The following is an 18,482-nucleotide window of genomic DNA, read 5'->3' on the forward strand; positions in this document are numbered from 1 at the left end:
CACGCTGTACGAGCGACTTTCAGCCCAAGTAGTTAAGGAGCTTGAGCAATGTGTTGTGTTACCGTTAACAGCTGTTATCACTTGCGTCATTCACTATTCGTTCCTTCAGTATCACTTCTTAGTCCCAACATATCGTCATTCTAATGATAAACAAAACTGTTCCTTCTTTTCGTAATCGTTTCTTCCGCTCTGTATCTGTCATTATCTTTCCCAACATAGGGTTGCCTTGTCGTGATGGCAAGGTTTGAGCGGCTTTGCATAAGACCCATCAGTCTCCCTCTTTCCATTTTAGGCTATCTAGAAGGGAATTTCATCAAAATTGGTTGCGTTGTGGCTCCCAGTGACTTGGAACTGCATATGGTTATGGTCTAAATTGCAGTTAACGCTCTACTACGACGCTGCCGCCACCATCGCCGCTTCCGCTTCCCTCTGTGACTTACATTATTATAATCATGGGAAAGCGCTAAACCCGTAGGATTATACAGCGCCTGTGGGGGGGATGGAAGGCTCAGGCTCAGTTCAGGGAACTGGAACACAGATCCAATTCCCTAGATCAAGAGCCCCTCACCAGCGTCAAGGAACCTCCCTTGAGGGGTTTGTGACTTACAAACTTTGACTTTGATTAAATTATGAATATGATGTATACCTGCGACTGCATTTTTTCCTCTCCTCCTTTTGTTTTGTAACTTTTCTGCAATTGGTATTGGTAGTTATAAGGTGTTCCCTTTTCTGCAGTTTGATCGTTGCTACAGTTGATCGTTGCTACAGTTGATCGTTGCTACAGTTGATCGTTGCTACAGTTGATCGTTGCTACAGTTGATCGTTGCTACAGTTGATCGTTGCTACAGTTGATCGTTGCTACAGTTGATCGTTGCTACAGTTGATCGTTGCTACAGTTGATCGTTGCTACAGTTGATCGTTATAACAGTTGATCGTTGCTACAGTTGATCCATTAAAAGTCAAGAGCTGGGTTTCCACATTATAAATTGAATTGTTTGCCATCGAACTGATACCCAAGTTAACTTATGACGATAGGCTTAAATCCTTGATCAAGGATTTAATAGGCTTAAATCCTTGACATAATTCTAATAAGGTTGCTATATTAGACAGAGGGGAAAAATGAATATAAACTTGGTATTCCTGTGTTAAACATTAGAAATATTAGTACGAGAGAGGTTCTGTAAATAACTAGAACAAAGTCAATATAACTCACGAAATCGTAATAACAAGACTGAAAACAAATCACAAAACGGGCGAGGTTTGAACCCAGGTCCCGCCAGCCCCACCCACTCTGTGAGCTTGAAGCCAGGTCCCGCCAGCCCCACCCACTCTGTGAGCTTGAAGCCAGGTCCCGCCAGCCCCACCCACTCTGTGAGCTTGAAGCCAGGTCCCGCCAGCCCCACCCACTCTGTGAGCTTGAAGCCAGGTCCCGCCAGCCCCACCCACTCTGTGAGCTTGAAGCCAGGTCCCGCCAGCCCCACCCACTCTGTGAGCTTGAAGCCAGGTCCCGCCAGCCCCACCCACTCTGTGAGCTTGAAGCCAGGTCCCGCCAGCCCCACCCACTCTGTGAGCTTGAAGCCAGGTCCCGCCAGCCCCACCCACTCTGTGAGCTTGAAGCCAGGTCCCGCCAGCCCCACCCACTCTGTGAGCTTGAAGCCAGGTCCCGCCAGCCCCACCCACTCTGTGAGCTTGAAGCCAGGTCCCGCCAGCCCCACCCACTCTGAGCTTGAAGCCAGGTCCCGCCAGCCCCACCCACTCTGTGAGCTTGAAGCCAGGTCCCGCCAGGTCCCGCCAGCCCCACCCACTCTGTGAGCTTGAACCCAGGTCCCGCCAGCCCCACCCACTCTGTGAGCTTGAACCCAGGTCCCGCCAGCCCCACCCACTCTGTGAGCTTGAACCCAGGTCCCGCCAGCCCCACCCACTCTGTGAGCTTGAAGCCAGGTCCCGCCAGCCCCACCCACTCTGAGCTTGAACCCAGGTCCCGCCAGCCCCACCCACTCTGTGAGCTTGAACCCAGGTCCCGCCAGCCCCACCCACTCTGTGAGCTTGAACCCAGGTCCCGCCAGCCCCACCCACTCTGTGAGCTTGAAGCCAGGTCCCGCCAGCCCCACCCACTCTGTGATTTATATCATACGTTGATAATCACATTTACGCAGCAACCTGCAATGTAAACGAATTGACTAATGTTAAAAATGGTTTATAATACCGTCAAGCCGAAGAGCAAGAAACATGTGCAATACTTGGGTATCTCTATGTATCTTTATGTATATTTATGTATTATTAGTCTATCTGTGTATATTTATCTTTATATATCTATCTTTATCTATATTTATCTTTATTTCTTACTCTTTAGACTTTCTAATGTTTTAGCAGCCAGCCTTAGGCTTTGTTACAAGTACTTCTGGATATTTGTATATTTATAATGACGATCAGAATAAATGCTAAGTGCGTGGTCAGTCTTATGGTCACACTCGTGTAAGGTATATGCTTGATTGTCCACTTACTGAGAATATATACATAGTATAATAATCTATGAAAATAAGATACCAGCCATTTTATGCAAGTGTCTTTAATATGTTTGTAACTGGTGTACCTTTATATATAAATATATATCCAGATGTACCCATGGTAGCCCTTTTGGGGCCTAATTCCTAGGTCATTTATGTATCTATATGCTCTTGCGCTCCGTTCACATGATGGGTGCACAATAAACTAGCTATCGTCCATATGATGGATATTGGTGCACAATGAACTAACCAATGCCGTCCACAGGATGCACAATGAACTAACCAATGCCGTCCACAGGATGCACAATGAACTAACCAATGTCGTCCACAGGATGCACAATAAACTAACCAATGCCGTCCACAGGATGCACAATAAACTAACCAATGCCGTCCACAGGATACACAATAAACTAACCAATGCCGTCCACAGGATGCACAATAAACTAACCAATGCCGTCCACAGGATGCACAATAAAGTAACCAATGCCGTCCACAGGATGCACAATAAACTAACCAATGCCGTCCCCAGGATGCACAATAAACTAATTAATGTTGTTCACAGAATGCACAATAAACTATCTAACAATGTTGAAAGTGCTGAATATCTGCACGGTTCTAGCGCTTTACAAAATGTACATTTCTCTCACCATCACCACATCCAGCATCACTACCATAACTACCCCCATTACTACTACTACCACCATCACCACTACCACCAGCATCATCAGTGGTAGTAGCGGCACTAGCTGGATGCCTCAAGGCTGGCCAGGTGAACACGGGTGGAGTCCTTAAAAGTCAGGAACAATTAAGGTATACGCCCGCCCTGTTCCCAGCGCTCACCTGCGCACCTCTTGCGCTCACCTATCCGCACCAGCGCCGCCAGGTTCCTAGCGCATACATGCGCACCTTTTACCCACACCTGCTCCACCAGCGCGTTCAGCATCGCCGGTGAGACCGGCTATTCTGAACGCAAAGATACAAATTTAATTACGTTGCAACAGATGAACCTTTTTATGGCAAGAAAGATGGAACTAGAGGAGTGGAGGATGAGTAAGACATGTGCAAGACTTGTTTAACTTTATTCTGTTAAAGCTTCGCCTGCGCAGCAGGTTTCTTCAGTGGAGCACGGGTGATAACACACTCCAGAATTCTTCTCCAGCCTGAGGGACTGACCACCTGAAAGCTACGTCTTCGAGGGTGGACTGTTACACCATCTTTACATCTCTACTGCTTCTGCTGTCTCTTTGAGTGTAGAAGCCTAGTGTGTAGGCGCAACGTTTCGGAATAAATATACCTAACTGTTGCACATGTGTTATCAGTGTTATAATCTATATACAACTGTTAAAGCATACCGTGCGGACTAAACACTTTGAAAGTAAAGATACGCAAGTGTTATGAGTGGATCTCATGAACTTTTCGATACTGTATACCGTTTAGAAGAGTACACTGCGTGGTGGCCAGGATTCATCTTGGTAACCTGTGTATGTGGCAGGATGCTGCTGCAACTTCAGGAGACACAGTACGCGGGGAGGAGAATAAACACACTCTCGGGAGCACTAGTGACAGACGACATGACCAACTTCTGCCAATGAACTCCATGCACAGCAGTCGTGTATTAATCCAACCGAACCACTACGATTCGAACGCCAAACTTCACAACACCACATCTTAGAACGTGACGGATTGCAAGCGTATAGAATTATTATTGCCACAGATACATACATGAATAGTGTAAGCATGTTATAACTAAAGTTTGAAATATTTTACAATAATATGCAGTATTTGCTGCCATTAGATCTATGTTAATTTGTATAGCTAGTAATACCTACAGATACATTAACTGCTCCGGTGTCAAGTTAGCCAAGGATGGAATTAATATCACCACTAGAATATCAACTACTTGCGCAGTAAGGTACTGATTTCAAGGCTGTATGATCACTCTTAGGACCAGTAGCGCTCCTTAGCATACTCTTTCCTGGTATACTAGCAGTTAAGCGTGAGAAAGGAGGAGCAGTGTCCACTGGCCAATATTAATGGTGTCACGAGTCGCGAAATCGTTATAACACGATTGTAAACAAATCACAGAACGGATGGGGATCGAACCAATGGCAAGCGAGTGCTAAAATTCACAGGCCAGTGCGCTAACCACTAGACCATTTGGATTTAATAGATTTCATCTTCAAATTCGCTGGCCTGTGAGTTTTAAGACTCGCCTTCCCTGGGTTCGAGCCCCACCCGCTCTGGGATTTAATATTAACGGTATACACTAACGACAAGTTGACTGGGTAAGGCTTTCTCAAATTCATCCCATCATTCTCGCATATTTAACTTCTACCAGTTCCAGTAGCTCTCCTAGATCTGTAGCTTTCCCAGTAGCTGACCTAGTTCCTGTAGCTTCCCAGTGTTTGTAGCTTTCTAATGACTACCCATAGTTCATTAAGGTTCCCTGGCGAGTCTCAGTGCGTAATTGCAGTCGAGGTAGCAAGGTGTCTCGGGGTGAGGCCACGGGAAGGATGTCATATAAGGTATTTAATAAACTCAAGTTGATGAGTAAGACATTTATGAAATATCTGGGTATCTTTATTGTTGAAACGCTTCGACTGCGCTACAGGCTTCTTCAGTCGAATGCAAGGATGTTAAATAATTAAGAAAACCGAAAAGTTGACGATTGAGAAACTTGTGCAACACTTGGGTATCTTAATTGCGGAAACGTTTCGCCAACAAGTGGCTTCCTCAGTGTGGTACAGAGACGAATGATGGAAGATGAGAAGGAGTTTGAGGTAATCAGTCCCTCAGCCTTGAGTTGATGTGATTACTGTACTGGAGGTAATTACAATACCGGAGGTAATTGCAATACTGGAGACAGTAGAATAAATGGAGAGGTAATTTGAGATGATCCCTTCCTCAGGCTCGATAGTAAGTGGTCAGTTTTTGAGCCAGTAAGGCTATAGCTGAGGTACTGACAACCTGTCATGGCTGAGGGACTGACCACCACCTATCATGGCTGAGGGACTGACCACCACCTATCATGGCTGAAGTACTGACCACCGCATATCATGGCTGAGGTACTGACCACCACCTATCATGGCTGAGATACTGACCACCACCTATCATGGCTGAGGTACTGACCACCGCATATCATGGCTGAGATACTGACCACCACCTATCATGGCTGAGGTACTGACCACCGCATATCATGGCTGAGGTACTGACCACCACCTATCATGGCTGAGGTACTGACCACCACCTATCATGGCTGAGGTACTGACCACCACCTATCATGGCTGAGGTACTGACCACCACCTATCATGGCTGAGGTACTGACCACCACCTATCATGGCTGAGGTACTGACCATCACCTATCATGGCTGAGGTACTGACCACCACCTATCATGGCTGAGGTACTGACCACCACCTATCATGGCTGAGGTACTGACCACCACATATCATGGCTGAGGTACTGACCACCACCTATCATGGCTGAGGTACTGACCACCTTCTATCATGACTGAGGTAATGACCACCTTCTATCATGATTGAGATAATGACCACCTATCAAGGCTGAGGTACTGACTACCCATCAAGGCTGAGGTACTGACCACCTATCAAGGCTGAGGTACTGACCACCTATCAAGGCTGAGGTACTGACCACCTATCAAGGCTGAGGTACTGACCACCTATCAAGGCTGAGGTACTGACCACCTATCATGGCTGAGGTACTGACCCTCACCTATCAAGGCTGAGGTGCTGATCACTTAAAAATTCTCTCTCCACTTTTAGTCTTCAGTGTCATAATCACCTGAATTCGACTGGAAAAACCTCTTACATAGGCAGAACGACTGGACAAAAAAGATATCTATATATATTGCAGACAATGTCTTACTCATCAACTAGTGTAAGTACAATCAAGGTAACAAGGCGCACGGGAGTGTAAGAGTGGGGCCTCAGGAAGGGTGTGGTTGAGTGTAGGTGTTTTAAATCAATGGTTCTACCAGCAGATAGTTGTAAATTGTAAGGTGATACCAACGAGATGGGGCTATGGACACCTGCACGTCAGTACACTTATTCAAGGGAACGTTGCGCCAAAAGTGACTATCAGTCTTAATACTTACCAAGGTACTCCTGGCGAAACGTTCTCTTTAATAAGTGCTCTGAAGTGTGTTCTTATCCACAGTACTGTATTGGTCTGACATACTTCATTTACCACCAGCTAAGACTTTTTACCAAGTTCCTTATCCATTTCCTGCAAGTGTTGAGTGTTGCCCAGGGTGGGATGTTGCAAGACTGACACTGGCCTCGGTGTTTTCCAGGGTGGGATGTTGCAAGACTGACACTGGCCTCGGTGTTGCCCAGGGTGGGATGTTGCAAGACTGACACTGGCCTCGGTGTTGCCCAGGGTGGGATGTTGCAAGACTGACACTGGCCTCGGTGTTGCCCAGGGTGGGATGTTGCAAGACTGACACTGGCCTCGGTGTTTTCCAGGGTGGGATGTTGCAAGACTGACACTGGCCTCGGTGTTGCCCAGGGTGGGATGTTGCAAGACTGACACTGGCCTCGGTGTTGCCCAGGGTGGGATGTTGCAAGACTGACACTGGCCTCGGTGTTGCCCAGGGTGGGATGTTGCAAGACTGACACTGGCCTCGGTGTTTTCCAGGGTGGGATGTTGCAAGACTGACACTGGCCTCGGTGTTGCCCAGGGTGGGATGTTGCAAGACTGACACTGGCCTCGGTGTTGCCCAGGGTGGGATGTTGCAAGACTGACACTGGCCTCGGTGTTGCCCAGGGTGAGATGTTGCAAGACTGACACTGGCCTCAGTGTTGTCCAGGGTGGGATGTTGCAAGACTGACACTGGCCTCAGTGTTGCCCAGGGTGGGATGTTGCAAGACTGACACTGGCCTCAGTGTTGCCCAGGGTGGGATGTTGCAAGACTGACACTGGCCTCAGTGTTGCCCAGGGTGGGATGTTGCAAGACTGACACTGGCCTCAGTGTTGCCCAGGGTGGGATGTTGCAAGACTGACACTGGCCTCAGTGTTGCCCAGGGTGGGATGTTGCAAGACTGACACTGGCCTCTGTTGCCCAGGGTGAGATGTTGCAAGACTGACACTGGCCTCAGTGTTGCCCAGGGTGAGATGTTGCAAGACTGACACTAGCCTCAGTGTTGCCCAGGGTGAGATGTTGCAAGACTGACACTGGCCTCAGTGTTACCCAGGGTGGGATTTTGCAAGACTGACACTGGCCTCAGTGTTGCCCAGGGTGGGATGTTGCAAGACTGACACTGGCCTCAGTGTTGCCCAGGGTGGGATGTTGCAAGACTGACACTGGCCTCAGTGTTGCCCAGGGTGGGATGTTGCAAGACACTGGCCTCAGTGTTGCCCAGGGTGATGTTGCAAGACTGACACTGGCCTCAGTGTTGCCCAGGGTGAGATGTTTCAAGACTGACACTGGCCTCAGTGTTATTCCTTTACCTTTGATGAGTTTCGAGTCTTTGTACTCCCGGGTAGCATCAGACGAGCCCGGCCATGGGCCAGGCTCGTCTGGTGCTAGCCGGCTGGTCAACCAGGCTGTAGCTGCTGGAGGCCCGCTACCCCACATATCCATCACAGCCTGGTTGGGTTGTGGGATCACCTGGGATAAGCAGAACTGACTCTGGCCTCAGTCTTGCCCAGGGTGGGATCACCTGGGATAAGCAAGACTACCTCGGGGTACCTGGTAGAATACTTTCTGTCTTGTGTTGCTCTCCCTCTTATCTCTGCCGAGATTTATTATGGTTGTAATTAGTTTGTGATTTATGGCTATACGAGACTTCAGGGTGGTGCTTTAATGCCCACGAAGGGCTCTTGATCCAAGGAAATGGAGTGCCCTTTCTGTTCCTAGGATCAAATCTTTTTGCCTTACATTTTATAGGCACTTGATGAGCGCCTTTGAAATGCTCCTGTTTGATTTGAGTTTATATTTAATTTTCGCGTCCTTGACCCAGGTACTTCACTGGTTTATACTGGGAGTCAATAACTGTACTGGGTTCAATAATGCTAATCTTAAGGTTCTTATAGCTGTTCTAATTTCACCAGCCTTTATACGCTGCCGAAGTTACGCCATTGTTGTGCGACTCCAGTCAAGTATTCGGTGTGATGCTCACACCGATGTATAGAAATTTTAGCTTTTTTTTTCAGATTAAACTCAAGTATCCGTTTATTCTAAGTTCTGCTGTCTATCCCCCTCGACAACTTTAACTTTTCTCACTAAACGAAGAATAATACGTCATAATACCGTTCTGGAACAATAAAAAAAAAACCGTACTTAGGCGAGGAACCTTATAACGACGTGTCGGTCCTTGAAAAAAAAGTGGAAAGCGAGGATATAGCAAAAGTTTCCACTCCGGATTTATAAGATGTATGCGCTGGAAAAAATAGTTCTTGGATCTCTTGATTTTTAGAGGAATTCGAAATAATTTACTTTAAGAAAAGTTGTGTCGGTTTTTCCCCCTGAATTGTCTCTCTCCATATTTATTTTAGTTATGTTTTAGCTTGCAGGTGTTAGTGTGGTTGTATTTATATTTATTGTTTAAAGCGTGAATGACCTTATTGGGTCAAGCGTTTTGTAGATCAAACATCCTGCCTTCTTCAGCAATGTTGGAAGAAAGCAAGATTGATGTTCCTAATACCTATGCTCTTTGAGCTTGTCTTCCTCTGCAATCGGCAGAATCTTCCAGCAAGGCAGCGGTTATGGAAATGAACGAGTTATAAAAAAAAATACACGTCTGTTTGTAGTCCCACACCAAGTGAGTGTCACTCTTCCAGGAGAGTAATATAATCCCTTGGTGGGTGCAGACAGGATTATCAAGATTACGAGACAAGGATCAAGATTCTCGCTTGGCTGCATGTTGGGCTGTGGCAAGGTCTCTCTTGATAAGGTCATAGATTTTATTGTCTTATGTGCATTCCCTTGAAACTTCTAAAATTCAGTCCGTATAAACAGTTTTATAGTCAACTATATCTTCCCACAAATATACTGAATATTTAGTGTTAATAGTGGAAGGTGAAGAACCAGTGTAATACAGTGTATGCGGGTTTCTAGGCTGCGTTATTTTTATTTTACCATTAACTTTTTTGCAGCTCAACAGAATTGAGACTGTTGTCAACCCCAGTGATGTCACCATCAGTTGCTAAACCATAAAATGCATTTAATAAATATCCCATCAGCAAACAAACCATTATCGTTATCTACGTCATCCTTATCAGGATTATGATTTAAGATTGTCGTCACCGCTACCATAACCCAGCCACATCTCTGAACAGTGGTGAGTTCCTGCAGTGAAAGTTGTGGTAGTGGTGGTCCACAGTATCACCAGCACAGCCCAGCCACATCCCTGAACAGTGATGAGTGGCTGTATGGACTACAGTACAACACAGAGATACATGAACTACCGTTGGTGTTCCACAACATCCCAGTACCACAGTGCTGGCAGTAGGGGGTGAATTTCTAGATTTTCCAAGTCGGACCGAAATGTCGTCGTAAGCTCCTCTTTCTCCTATGTGCGGGTTATTTGTGTAGTGTAGTGTAGGGGGTGTGTTGTGCAGGGCGGTTGTATTCAACACCCCATAAACTAAGGCGGTGCCGTCGAAACCATCCTCACCTGACCGAGTGACACTAGAATTATCATTGCCAACCTGTGTGTCTACTGCCAGCCTCGAGAGCGCCCACATCCTTATTTGCCGAATGGGCGTCAGGTTGTAATTGGTTTCTGTAAGCAATTCCTAAATCAGTTGGCTAATGCTTGATCTTACAACATCTTAGGTAAATTGTGAGAGACATGCGCAGAGTCTGACCCGCCTTACCTTGGCTGGACTGACCTCACAGCGAGAAGTGGCCTTCAACTCAACATGTATAGTGATAAATGAAAAATTGTGGCATTAATTGACCTGGAGAGGGACCAGTTTACTATAGTGGCTAATGCAGATTAAAATAAGAGGGGGTGTGAGCAGTGGATTATTGTGTCTGTGCAACTGGGAAAGAGAAGAGAGAAAGAGAAGAAAGAGAAAGAGATTTTGGAGGTGTTAAGAGAATGTTCAGGGAGTCTCGAACCAAGTTAGAAAATAATTGTTGTGGGGGACCTAAATGCTAAAACGGGAGAAACTATTGTAAAGGATGTAGTAGGTAAACTTGGAGTGTCAGGTGTGAACAACAAATAGGGGAGGGGGGAGAGTCTTTAGTGAACTATGAATAGAAAAACGGTTTGGTAATAGGCAATACTTATACTGGGAAAAAGAGGACAAGTACCTGAGATGTGATATATGATTTATTGACAGCAGTCTGCTGGGCTGTGTATTACCAGATAAAAGATTAATAGGTAGACTTCTGGATGTTCATGTTTTTAGAGGGGCGACAGACGTATTAGATCATTATATAACGGTAGCTATACATGGGGTACACGGAGAATGTCACCAGTGGCGAAAATGAAGAGGAAAAGGAATAAAATTAAAGGAAATAGGGTAAGAAAGAAGTATTTATTAAGAGAAAGGGTGGCTAGAGATGCCGGTAACGAGTTTTAGTGATGGGTAAATTTTAGAATGCAGTGTTAAAGTGCGCAGAAATATCTGGGTGAAGGAGGGTAGTTGCAGGTGGGAAGAGGAGTGAATGGAGAAGGTAAAACGGGTGATAAGGGAAAAAAAGTTTACTTGTGAGAGGTTTTTTACAATGTAGAATATACATAGGGTGGAGTATAAACGTAGAAAAAGAGAGCAGAGGTTATTGAGGTGATCTGGGTACTTAGAAAGGAAAGGGTAAACCTGTGATGGAGCCTAGGACAAGTAGGTCGTCCTGGAAAGAGTTGGAGGGAATGGGTAAAGTATGTTTCGAGTGCTAGGGGCTTGAACATCCAACAAGCTTGTGTGCATGTGTTAGAACAGGGTGAGTGGAGGCAGGCTTTGTTTTTTGTGGCCTGACGTGCTGTTGGAGTGTGAGCAAGGTAACAATTATAAAGAAATTCAGAGAAACCAGTTAGTAGGGCTTGAGTCCTGGAGGTGGAAAGTACAGTGCCTGCACTCTGAAGGAGGGGGAAGATTGTTGTAGTTCAGAGGGCCATCCGAAATGTGATGTCAACACGTTCTGGCAAGACAGCGACTGACTGAAGGACGGTAAATGTTTTTGGGTCACCCTACGTCGATGACACGGCCGGTGTTAAACACAAAAGAAGTTTATTAAACTATTATTCTTAGGGATTAAGGTAAATAAAATAATAAAAATAATTGTAATAAGAGTAAAAGCCAGAAAAGGATAGAAGTCATAAAGTGGACATAAAAATTCACAAGAAACCCACAAATTTGATAGAAATATTTAGATAGTGTTTAAGTTCGTCCAAAACATCTAAAGATACATCTCCAACTTATGAGTTACTTGTAAAAAAAACTGAAGGAGTTTCAGTGCTATGAGATCAACCCAAGGTAACCTGGCCTAACACAGCATACGCCACAAAATAATGAAAGAATTAATCTTAAATAGTAACATCTTACCTAATTCTCTCTCTCATAGCAATAATGGTGCTGGACATTTGAGGAACATCTATGAAGATGTCTCCCCTTGTTTTCAAAGTCTGATTAGAAAGTTGTCTTTAGTCTGTGTAACAATATTGTGAATGAACCAGTGTAAGTGCTGCCTCCATGCACTTTCACCTCCGCATGTCAGGTTTTCAAATAACCAGAAATCTTTCCATAGCATTCTTCCATTTCGTAAGATGGCTAATGGTGTTCCCATACTTCACATAAGAGTTGTTCAGGTCGTCGCAGCTGCTTGCGTAAATGTGCTCGTTCAGGTGTGTAATGTTTCTCTAGTCTGGAGAATTGTCTAAGCATAATTTTACTTGCTTTTTGTTTATTGCTTCTGTAATGCGACAGTAAACTGGTCATGGCCGTAGCAAGTTGAATGGTAGAATGAGTTGATGATGCTAAACACGATATATGTTTAAAGCACCTAATTGTCAAACAGTTCCAGTGTTTTGTAAAACAAAAATAGAATTGTCCTAAGAGAGAGAGAGAGAGAGAGAGAGAGAGAGAGAGAGAGAGAGGGGGGGGCATGGAAGGGTCTATCGATCAATCTGGTTCATTTTAACTTCCGTTAAAGGCTCGGACATCGGTCTCGTTACCGCCCGACCGAGCAGCCTCTCAGCTGGCTGATCCCGCTCCTTATAGAGCAGCGGGAACAAGACAGTAATAACAGATGTTAGCAGCGAAGCTGTGCTCTTCATTTGTAATCATGCGAGAGGACGTAAAGTAGAGAGCTGGGTCTGTGATTACCGGGCGGAGCTCTAAGATACGTGGAGGCGGACAACTCGTGTCTCGGGTAGCTGTTACCTGGCCTGCTGGTGGTGATTCATTCCTGGCAGGTGTTGATGCTCAGCCCTGAGATGAACAAAGGTCTCACGGGAGCAGAGTACTTACTCCAGTGGAAATAAGTCACTTCGTCTGACTTAATTTACACACATGTTACTATGTATAAATTATCCAGGCTCACACTGCCGACATGTGTAGGTGAGCAGACACAGTGAATACACTGTATAAACAACCCACATTGCTGGAGATATTACATCCGTACAGTGATATTTATTCCGAAATTTATAGTTTTTTTTTTTACAACTAATGTTTATATTGGAGAGGATTTGTTTTTTTCGTCGAAACCTCTAAGTTTTCACCCCTAATTGTAGGTTCTGAAATTATTCCAGTTCGACATCAATATTCTGGCACAACATTAAAGTTATGTTGAAATAATGTAAAAATTATTACACGAAAATCACTTCATATGAAAGCAAAAGACTCGGCAGGAGATGCAACATTCCCCCGATGAAAAGCAGGGGCGCCACGAGTACACTGAGAGACAACACATTAAGTGTCTGGGGCCCAAGACTGTTCAGTTGCCTCCCAGCATACATAAGGGGTATTACCAATAGACCCCTGGCTGTCTTCAAGGCACTGGACAGGCACCTAAAGTTAGTACCTGACCAACCGGGATGTGGTTCGTACGTCAGCTTGCGTGCGGCCAGCGGTAACAGCCTGGTTGATAAGACCCTGATCCACCATGAGGCCTGGTTTCAGACCGGGCCGCGGGGGCGTTGACCCCCGAAACCCTCTCCAGGTAAACTCCAGGTTGATAAATTAGACACATGTGCAACTCTTGGGTATCTTTATTGAGGAAACGTTTCGCCACACAGTGGCTTCATCAGTCCATACAAAGGAGAATCTTGAAGAACAGGAGGAGAATGAGGTAATCAGTCCCTCAACCTTGAGTCGATGTGGTCAGTCCATCAATCTTGAATAGAATACAGCATATGTGCAGAGAAGCAGCTTATAAACCGTACGCAGGAGAGGTGCAGCAGTCGTAGGTGGTGTCACATTTGTTCAATGTGGAAGTAGGTCGTGCCCAAGGGTTAGGCAAGCGAAGAATTCCCAAGTATTAAGATCCCAAGAAGTTGCAGTATCTGACAGGATTGTAGATGAATGGTTCAGGGAACCTAACCCTTGGGCACGACCTACTTCCACATTGAACAAATGTGACACCACCTACGACTGCTGCACCTCTCCTGCGTACGGTTTATAAGCTGCTTCTCTGCACATATGCTGTATTCTATTCAAGATTGATGGACTGACCACATCGACTCAAGGTTGAGGGACTGATTACCTCATTCTTCTCCTGTTCTTCAAGATTCTCCTTTGTATGGATCTGTCCATACAAAGGAGAATCGTTTCCTTAATAAACATACCCAAGAGTTGCACATGTGTCTAATTTACCAACGTGTCGGTTCTCTGAACCATTCATCTAAACTCCAGGAAAACATTCGGTACCAGTAGTTTGTCCGTGATATGGTATTTAGGTAATCCCTTGTATTTGTCCCTGATATTGTATTTAACCTCTGGTATTGCATTAGTTAACCCCAAATATTGTATTTAGTTAGCCCCTGATATTGCATTTAGTCGATATCAACACTGGTAAAGTATTTATTTAATTGTTCCTTAGATAACTTATTGCATTCAAGAATAAGTTACAATATTGTAACTGGAACAATTCACAGCTGAACTATAATTAAAAAAAAAAACTCTAGAAGACGTTTCGATTCGTCCAGTATCTTCAATCCAAGACGGAGAGAAACGTCATCGAAAGTTCCCAAAGTAAAAGTTTATTGTAAGTTTATTTTACTTGTGCTTACTGATCATTTAACTGTTTATGCATAATTACAGCGAGTTCCTCAACCCACCATATTGCATCTTCTTCCTCTGAGTTCCACACCGTTAATGAGTGCATCAGATAATCTCCTTGCACTTAAAATAGCTCTTCTTATCCCAGTCTCTCAAATTTCTCCAGTATCTTCAAAACCTCTTATGAGAAAACAGGTTTATTGTCTCGAGAGAATTTTTTTCACCCACTTCATTGTTGAAGAAAGAAATCTTCATCTGACTGCACTCTGTAGTTTTTCTCTCTAGTTTAACTCTCGTTGATGTGAAAGTACACAAATAACCCTTTCTTTTGTTATTGATGTGAAGGTGTCTGTGACCTATACAGGTGTCAAGTTGTGTTTTATGAATAATCATTATCATTATGTAATTTGGGGACCAAAAATGATTAGCACATTATTTTCACTGACGTTACGGGCTTTTACTGTTTTGATGTTTAACAGTCTTCCAACCTGGTTATGAAATAATAAATAATAAATGTAAATTTCTTATAGGTATGAAGCCTAGCGTTCTTATTTTTCTTAAAGTCATGATGCTTTCTTACAGTTGTTACATCTACCATTAATTTTCTTACAACTACTACCCCGGGAATGTTCTTTATTTCCCCGGAAGGTGCTTTACTACCCCAGGAAGGTGCTTTACTACCCAGGAAGGTGCTTTACTACCCCAGGAAGGTGCTTTACTACCCAGGAAGGTGCTTTACTACCCCGGAAGGTGCTTTACTACCCCGGAAGGTGCTTTACTACCCCAGGAAGGTGCTTTACTACCCAGGAAGGTGCTTTACTACCCAGGAAGGTGCTTTACTACCCCAGGAAGGTGCTTTACTACCCAGGAAGGTGCTTTACTACCCCGGAAGGTGCTTTACTACCCCGGAAGGTGCTTTACTACCCCGGAAGGTGCTTTACTACCCCAGGAAGGTGCTTTACTACCCCAGGAAGGTGCTTTACTACCCCGGAAGGTGCTTTACTACCCCGGAAGGTGCTTTACTACCCCAGGAAGGTGCTTTACTACCCAGGAAGGTGCTTTACTACCCGGAATGTTGATTACAAAACCAGGAAGGTGCTTTACTACCCCAGGAAGGTGCTTTACTACCCAGGAAGGTGCTTTACTACCCAGGAAGGTGCTTTACTACCCCAAGAAGGTGCTTTACTACCCAGGAAGGTGCTTTACTACCCAGGAAGGTGCTTTACTACCCAGGAAGGTGCTTTACTACCCAGGAAGGTGCTTTACTTCTCAGGAAGGTGCTTTACTACCCAGGAAGGTGCTTTACTACCCAGGAAGGTGCTTTACTACCCAGGAAGGTGCTTTACTTTAGGTGCTTTACTACCCAGGAAGGTGTTTTACTTCTCAGGAAGGTGCTTTACTACCCAGGAAGGTGCTTTACTACCCAAGAAGGTGCTTTACTACCCCAGGAAGGTGCTTTACTTCTCAGGAAGGTGCTTTACTACCCAGGAAGGTGCTTTACTACCCAGGAAGGTGCTTTACTACCCAAGAAGGTGCTTTACTACCCCAGGAAGGTGCTTTACTTCTCAGGAAGGTGCTTTACTACCCAGGAAGGTGCTTTACTTCTCAGGAAGGTGCTTTACTACCCAGGAAGGTGCTTTACTTCTCAGGAAGGTGCTTTACTACCCAGGAAGGTGCTTTACTTCTCAGGAAGGTGCTTTACTACCCAGGAAGGTGCTTTACTTCTCAGGAAGGTGCTTTACTACCCAGGAAGGTGTTTTACTTCTCAGGAAGGTGCTTTACTACCCAGGAAGGTGCTTTACTTCTCAGGAAGGTGCTTTACTTCTCAGGAAGGTGCTTTACTACCCAGGAAGGTGCTTTACTACCCAGGAAGGTGCTTTACTGCCCGAGGAAGACGCTTTACTACCCAGGAAGGTGCTTTACTGCCCGAGGAAGACGCTTTACTACCCAGGAAGGTGCTTTACTTCTCAGGAAGGTTTACTACCCAGGAAGGTGCTTTACTTCTCAGGAAGGTGCTTTACTTCTCAGGAAGGTGCTTTACTACCCAGGAAGGTGCTTTACTACCCAGGAAGGTGCTTTACTGCCCGAGGAAGACGCTTTACTACCCAGGAAGGTGCTTTACTGCCCGAGGAAGACGCTTTACTACCCAGGAAGGTGCTTTACTTCTCAGGAAGGTTTACTACCCAGGAAGGTGCTTTACTACCCGAAGAAGACGTTTTACTACCCAGGAAGGTGCTTTACTACCCAGGAAGGTGCTTTACTACCCAGGAAGGTGCTTTACTACCCAGGAAGGTGCTTTACTTCCCAGGAAGGTGCTTTACTTCTCAGGAAGGTTTACTACCCAGGAAGGTGCTTTACTACCCCAGGAAGGTGCTTTACTACCCCAGGAAGGTGCTTTACTACCCCAGGAAGGTGCTTTACTACCCCAGGAAGGTGCTTTACTACCCCAGGAAGGCACTTTGAATGGACGCCTCAGAAACAAGTGGAGAAGAACATTCCTGGGAAATGTTGACTGAAACCTGAAGTTTCAGTTCAGTAATGCTTCCTGACAGGTTCTCGTGAGATCTAGTTTTACTATTTGTTTGGTGGGGCAGAAAGATGAATGAGAGGATGGGATATAAACCTGGAGTCGGAGAGAAAGTTTAGTTATGAAAACAGAGAAACATTGATAACGACGTGGATAGTAAAGGCGAAACAGAAACTAGAACACTGATTTCGTGGGTCAGAAAAAAAGGGATAATTCTAAGTTAACGAGCGGACTCTGTAAACGACCAGCTACCCTTGTTGTGGCTAACTTGAGCCTAAATTCTTACATGTATTATTGACATTTGTGCTGGAGTCTTCACACAGGACGGACACATAGATATAACAACAGTGGTAATAGAATTCGATTCCATTTAACTGTTTCCTTCTTTTTTTCAATTCTCGCTAAGTTTACCAGTTTGTAGTGAACGGTCTATGTTAAGGGTGTGGCAGTTTTGCCTTATATATACCTTGTTGTGGTCCACCAGTAACAGAAGACTCGGACACGGTCACATACCGTACTGTCTGCAATAACGATAGCACCATCTGTAATACTAAAAGTAATCATTTCATGATCTAAGAAATAATATCTATGCAAAACGTGGTAATTTTAACTAAAGCAAATCTAAAACAGAAAAACCTTAGCAAATCAATCGTATCACGGTACTGGTGGGGTGTGAACCCATGGCGAGTGTGGCTTAAAATTCCAGGTCAGTTTATTTGCAATCGTGTTATTACGATTTCGTGAATCATATATCAAACAGATGATTGTTTGTCGGCTCCTGTTTCATATTGCAGCTGTAAGAGCCACCAGTTGCTATTAGATAATCACATCTCTCTCATTTTCAGTCCCCTATGGTTCCGGAACACGCTTTGAAAACCTATGGTCTAGACTCCAGGCTAAGTATTAAGTCTTCGTACAAGAACCTGCGTATACATAATGTCAGGGAAATATATAATATTTTTTTGTTTAATTCACGCGAGTGTATAAGTGACAGTGTTTTCATTGCAGCTCCTGAGATCATCCTGTATGAAGCCATCACCACCAAGACCGACATGTGGTAAGTAGCACGACACCCACTCTGTCTTATCTGTGTACTAGTGCGCGTTTATAACGAGGTGATTCCTATACATGTCATGTGTCAGTGGTGAGACGGTGAAGGCTAAAGTTAGTTCGTTACCATTTTGTTCTAGGCACATGTCGATTAAACACTAGGCCTGTTGTATATGCGTGCGTGCACGTATGCGCGCGCGCGCGCGCAATGTCG

General features: G+C 44.9%; 2 protein-coding genes across 3 annotated transcripts in view; one reads left to right on the top strand and one right to left on the bottom strand.

Annotated features, from left to right (window-relative positions):
- Positions 1-18,482, bottom strand: part of LOC128692330 (E3 ubiquitin-protein ligase Siah1) — a 538,875-nt gene that overhangs the window by 373,968 nt on the left and 146,425 nt on the right. The gene's annotated exons all lie outside the window — the stretch shown is intronic.
- Positions 1-18,482, top strand: part of LOC128692215 (uncharacterized) — a 345,217-nt gene that overhangs the window by 303,640 nt on the left and 23,095 nt on the right. Inside the window, exon 5 of the mRNA XM_070096361.1 lies at positions 18,227-18,275. Coding sequence (XP_069952462.1) covers positions 18,227-18,275 — 49 coding nt within the window. The remainder of the gene's footprint in view (positions 1-18,226; positions 18,276-18,482) is intronic.

This window comes from Cherax quadricarinatus, chromosome 53, assembly GCF_038502225.1.
Source record: "Cherax quadricarinatus isolate ZL_2023a chromosome 53, ASM3850222v1, whole genome shotgun sequence".
NCBI lineage: Eukaryota > Metazoa > Arthropoda > Malacostraca > Decapoda > Parastacidae > Cherax > Cherax quadricarinatus.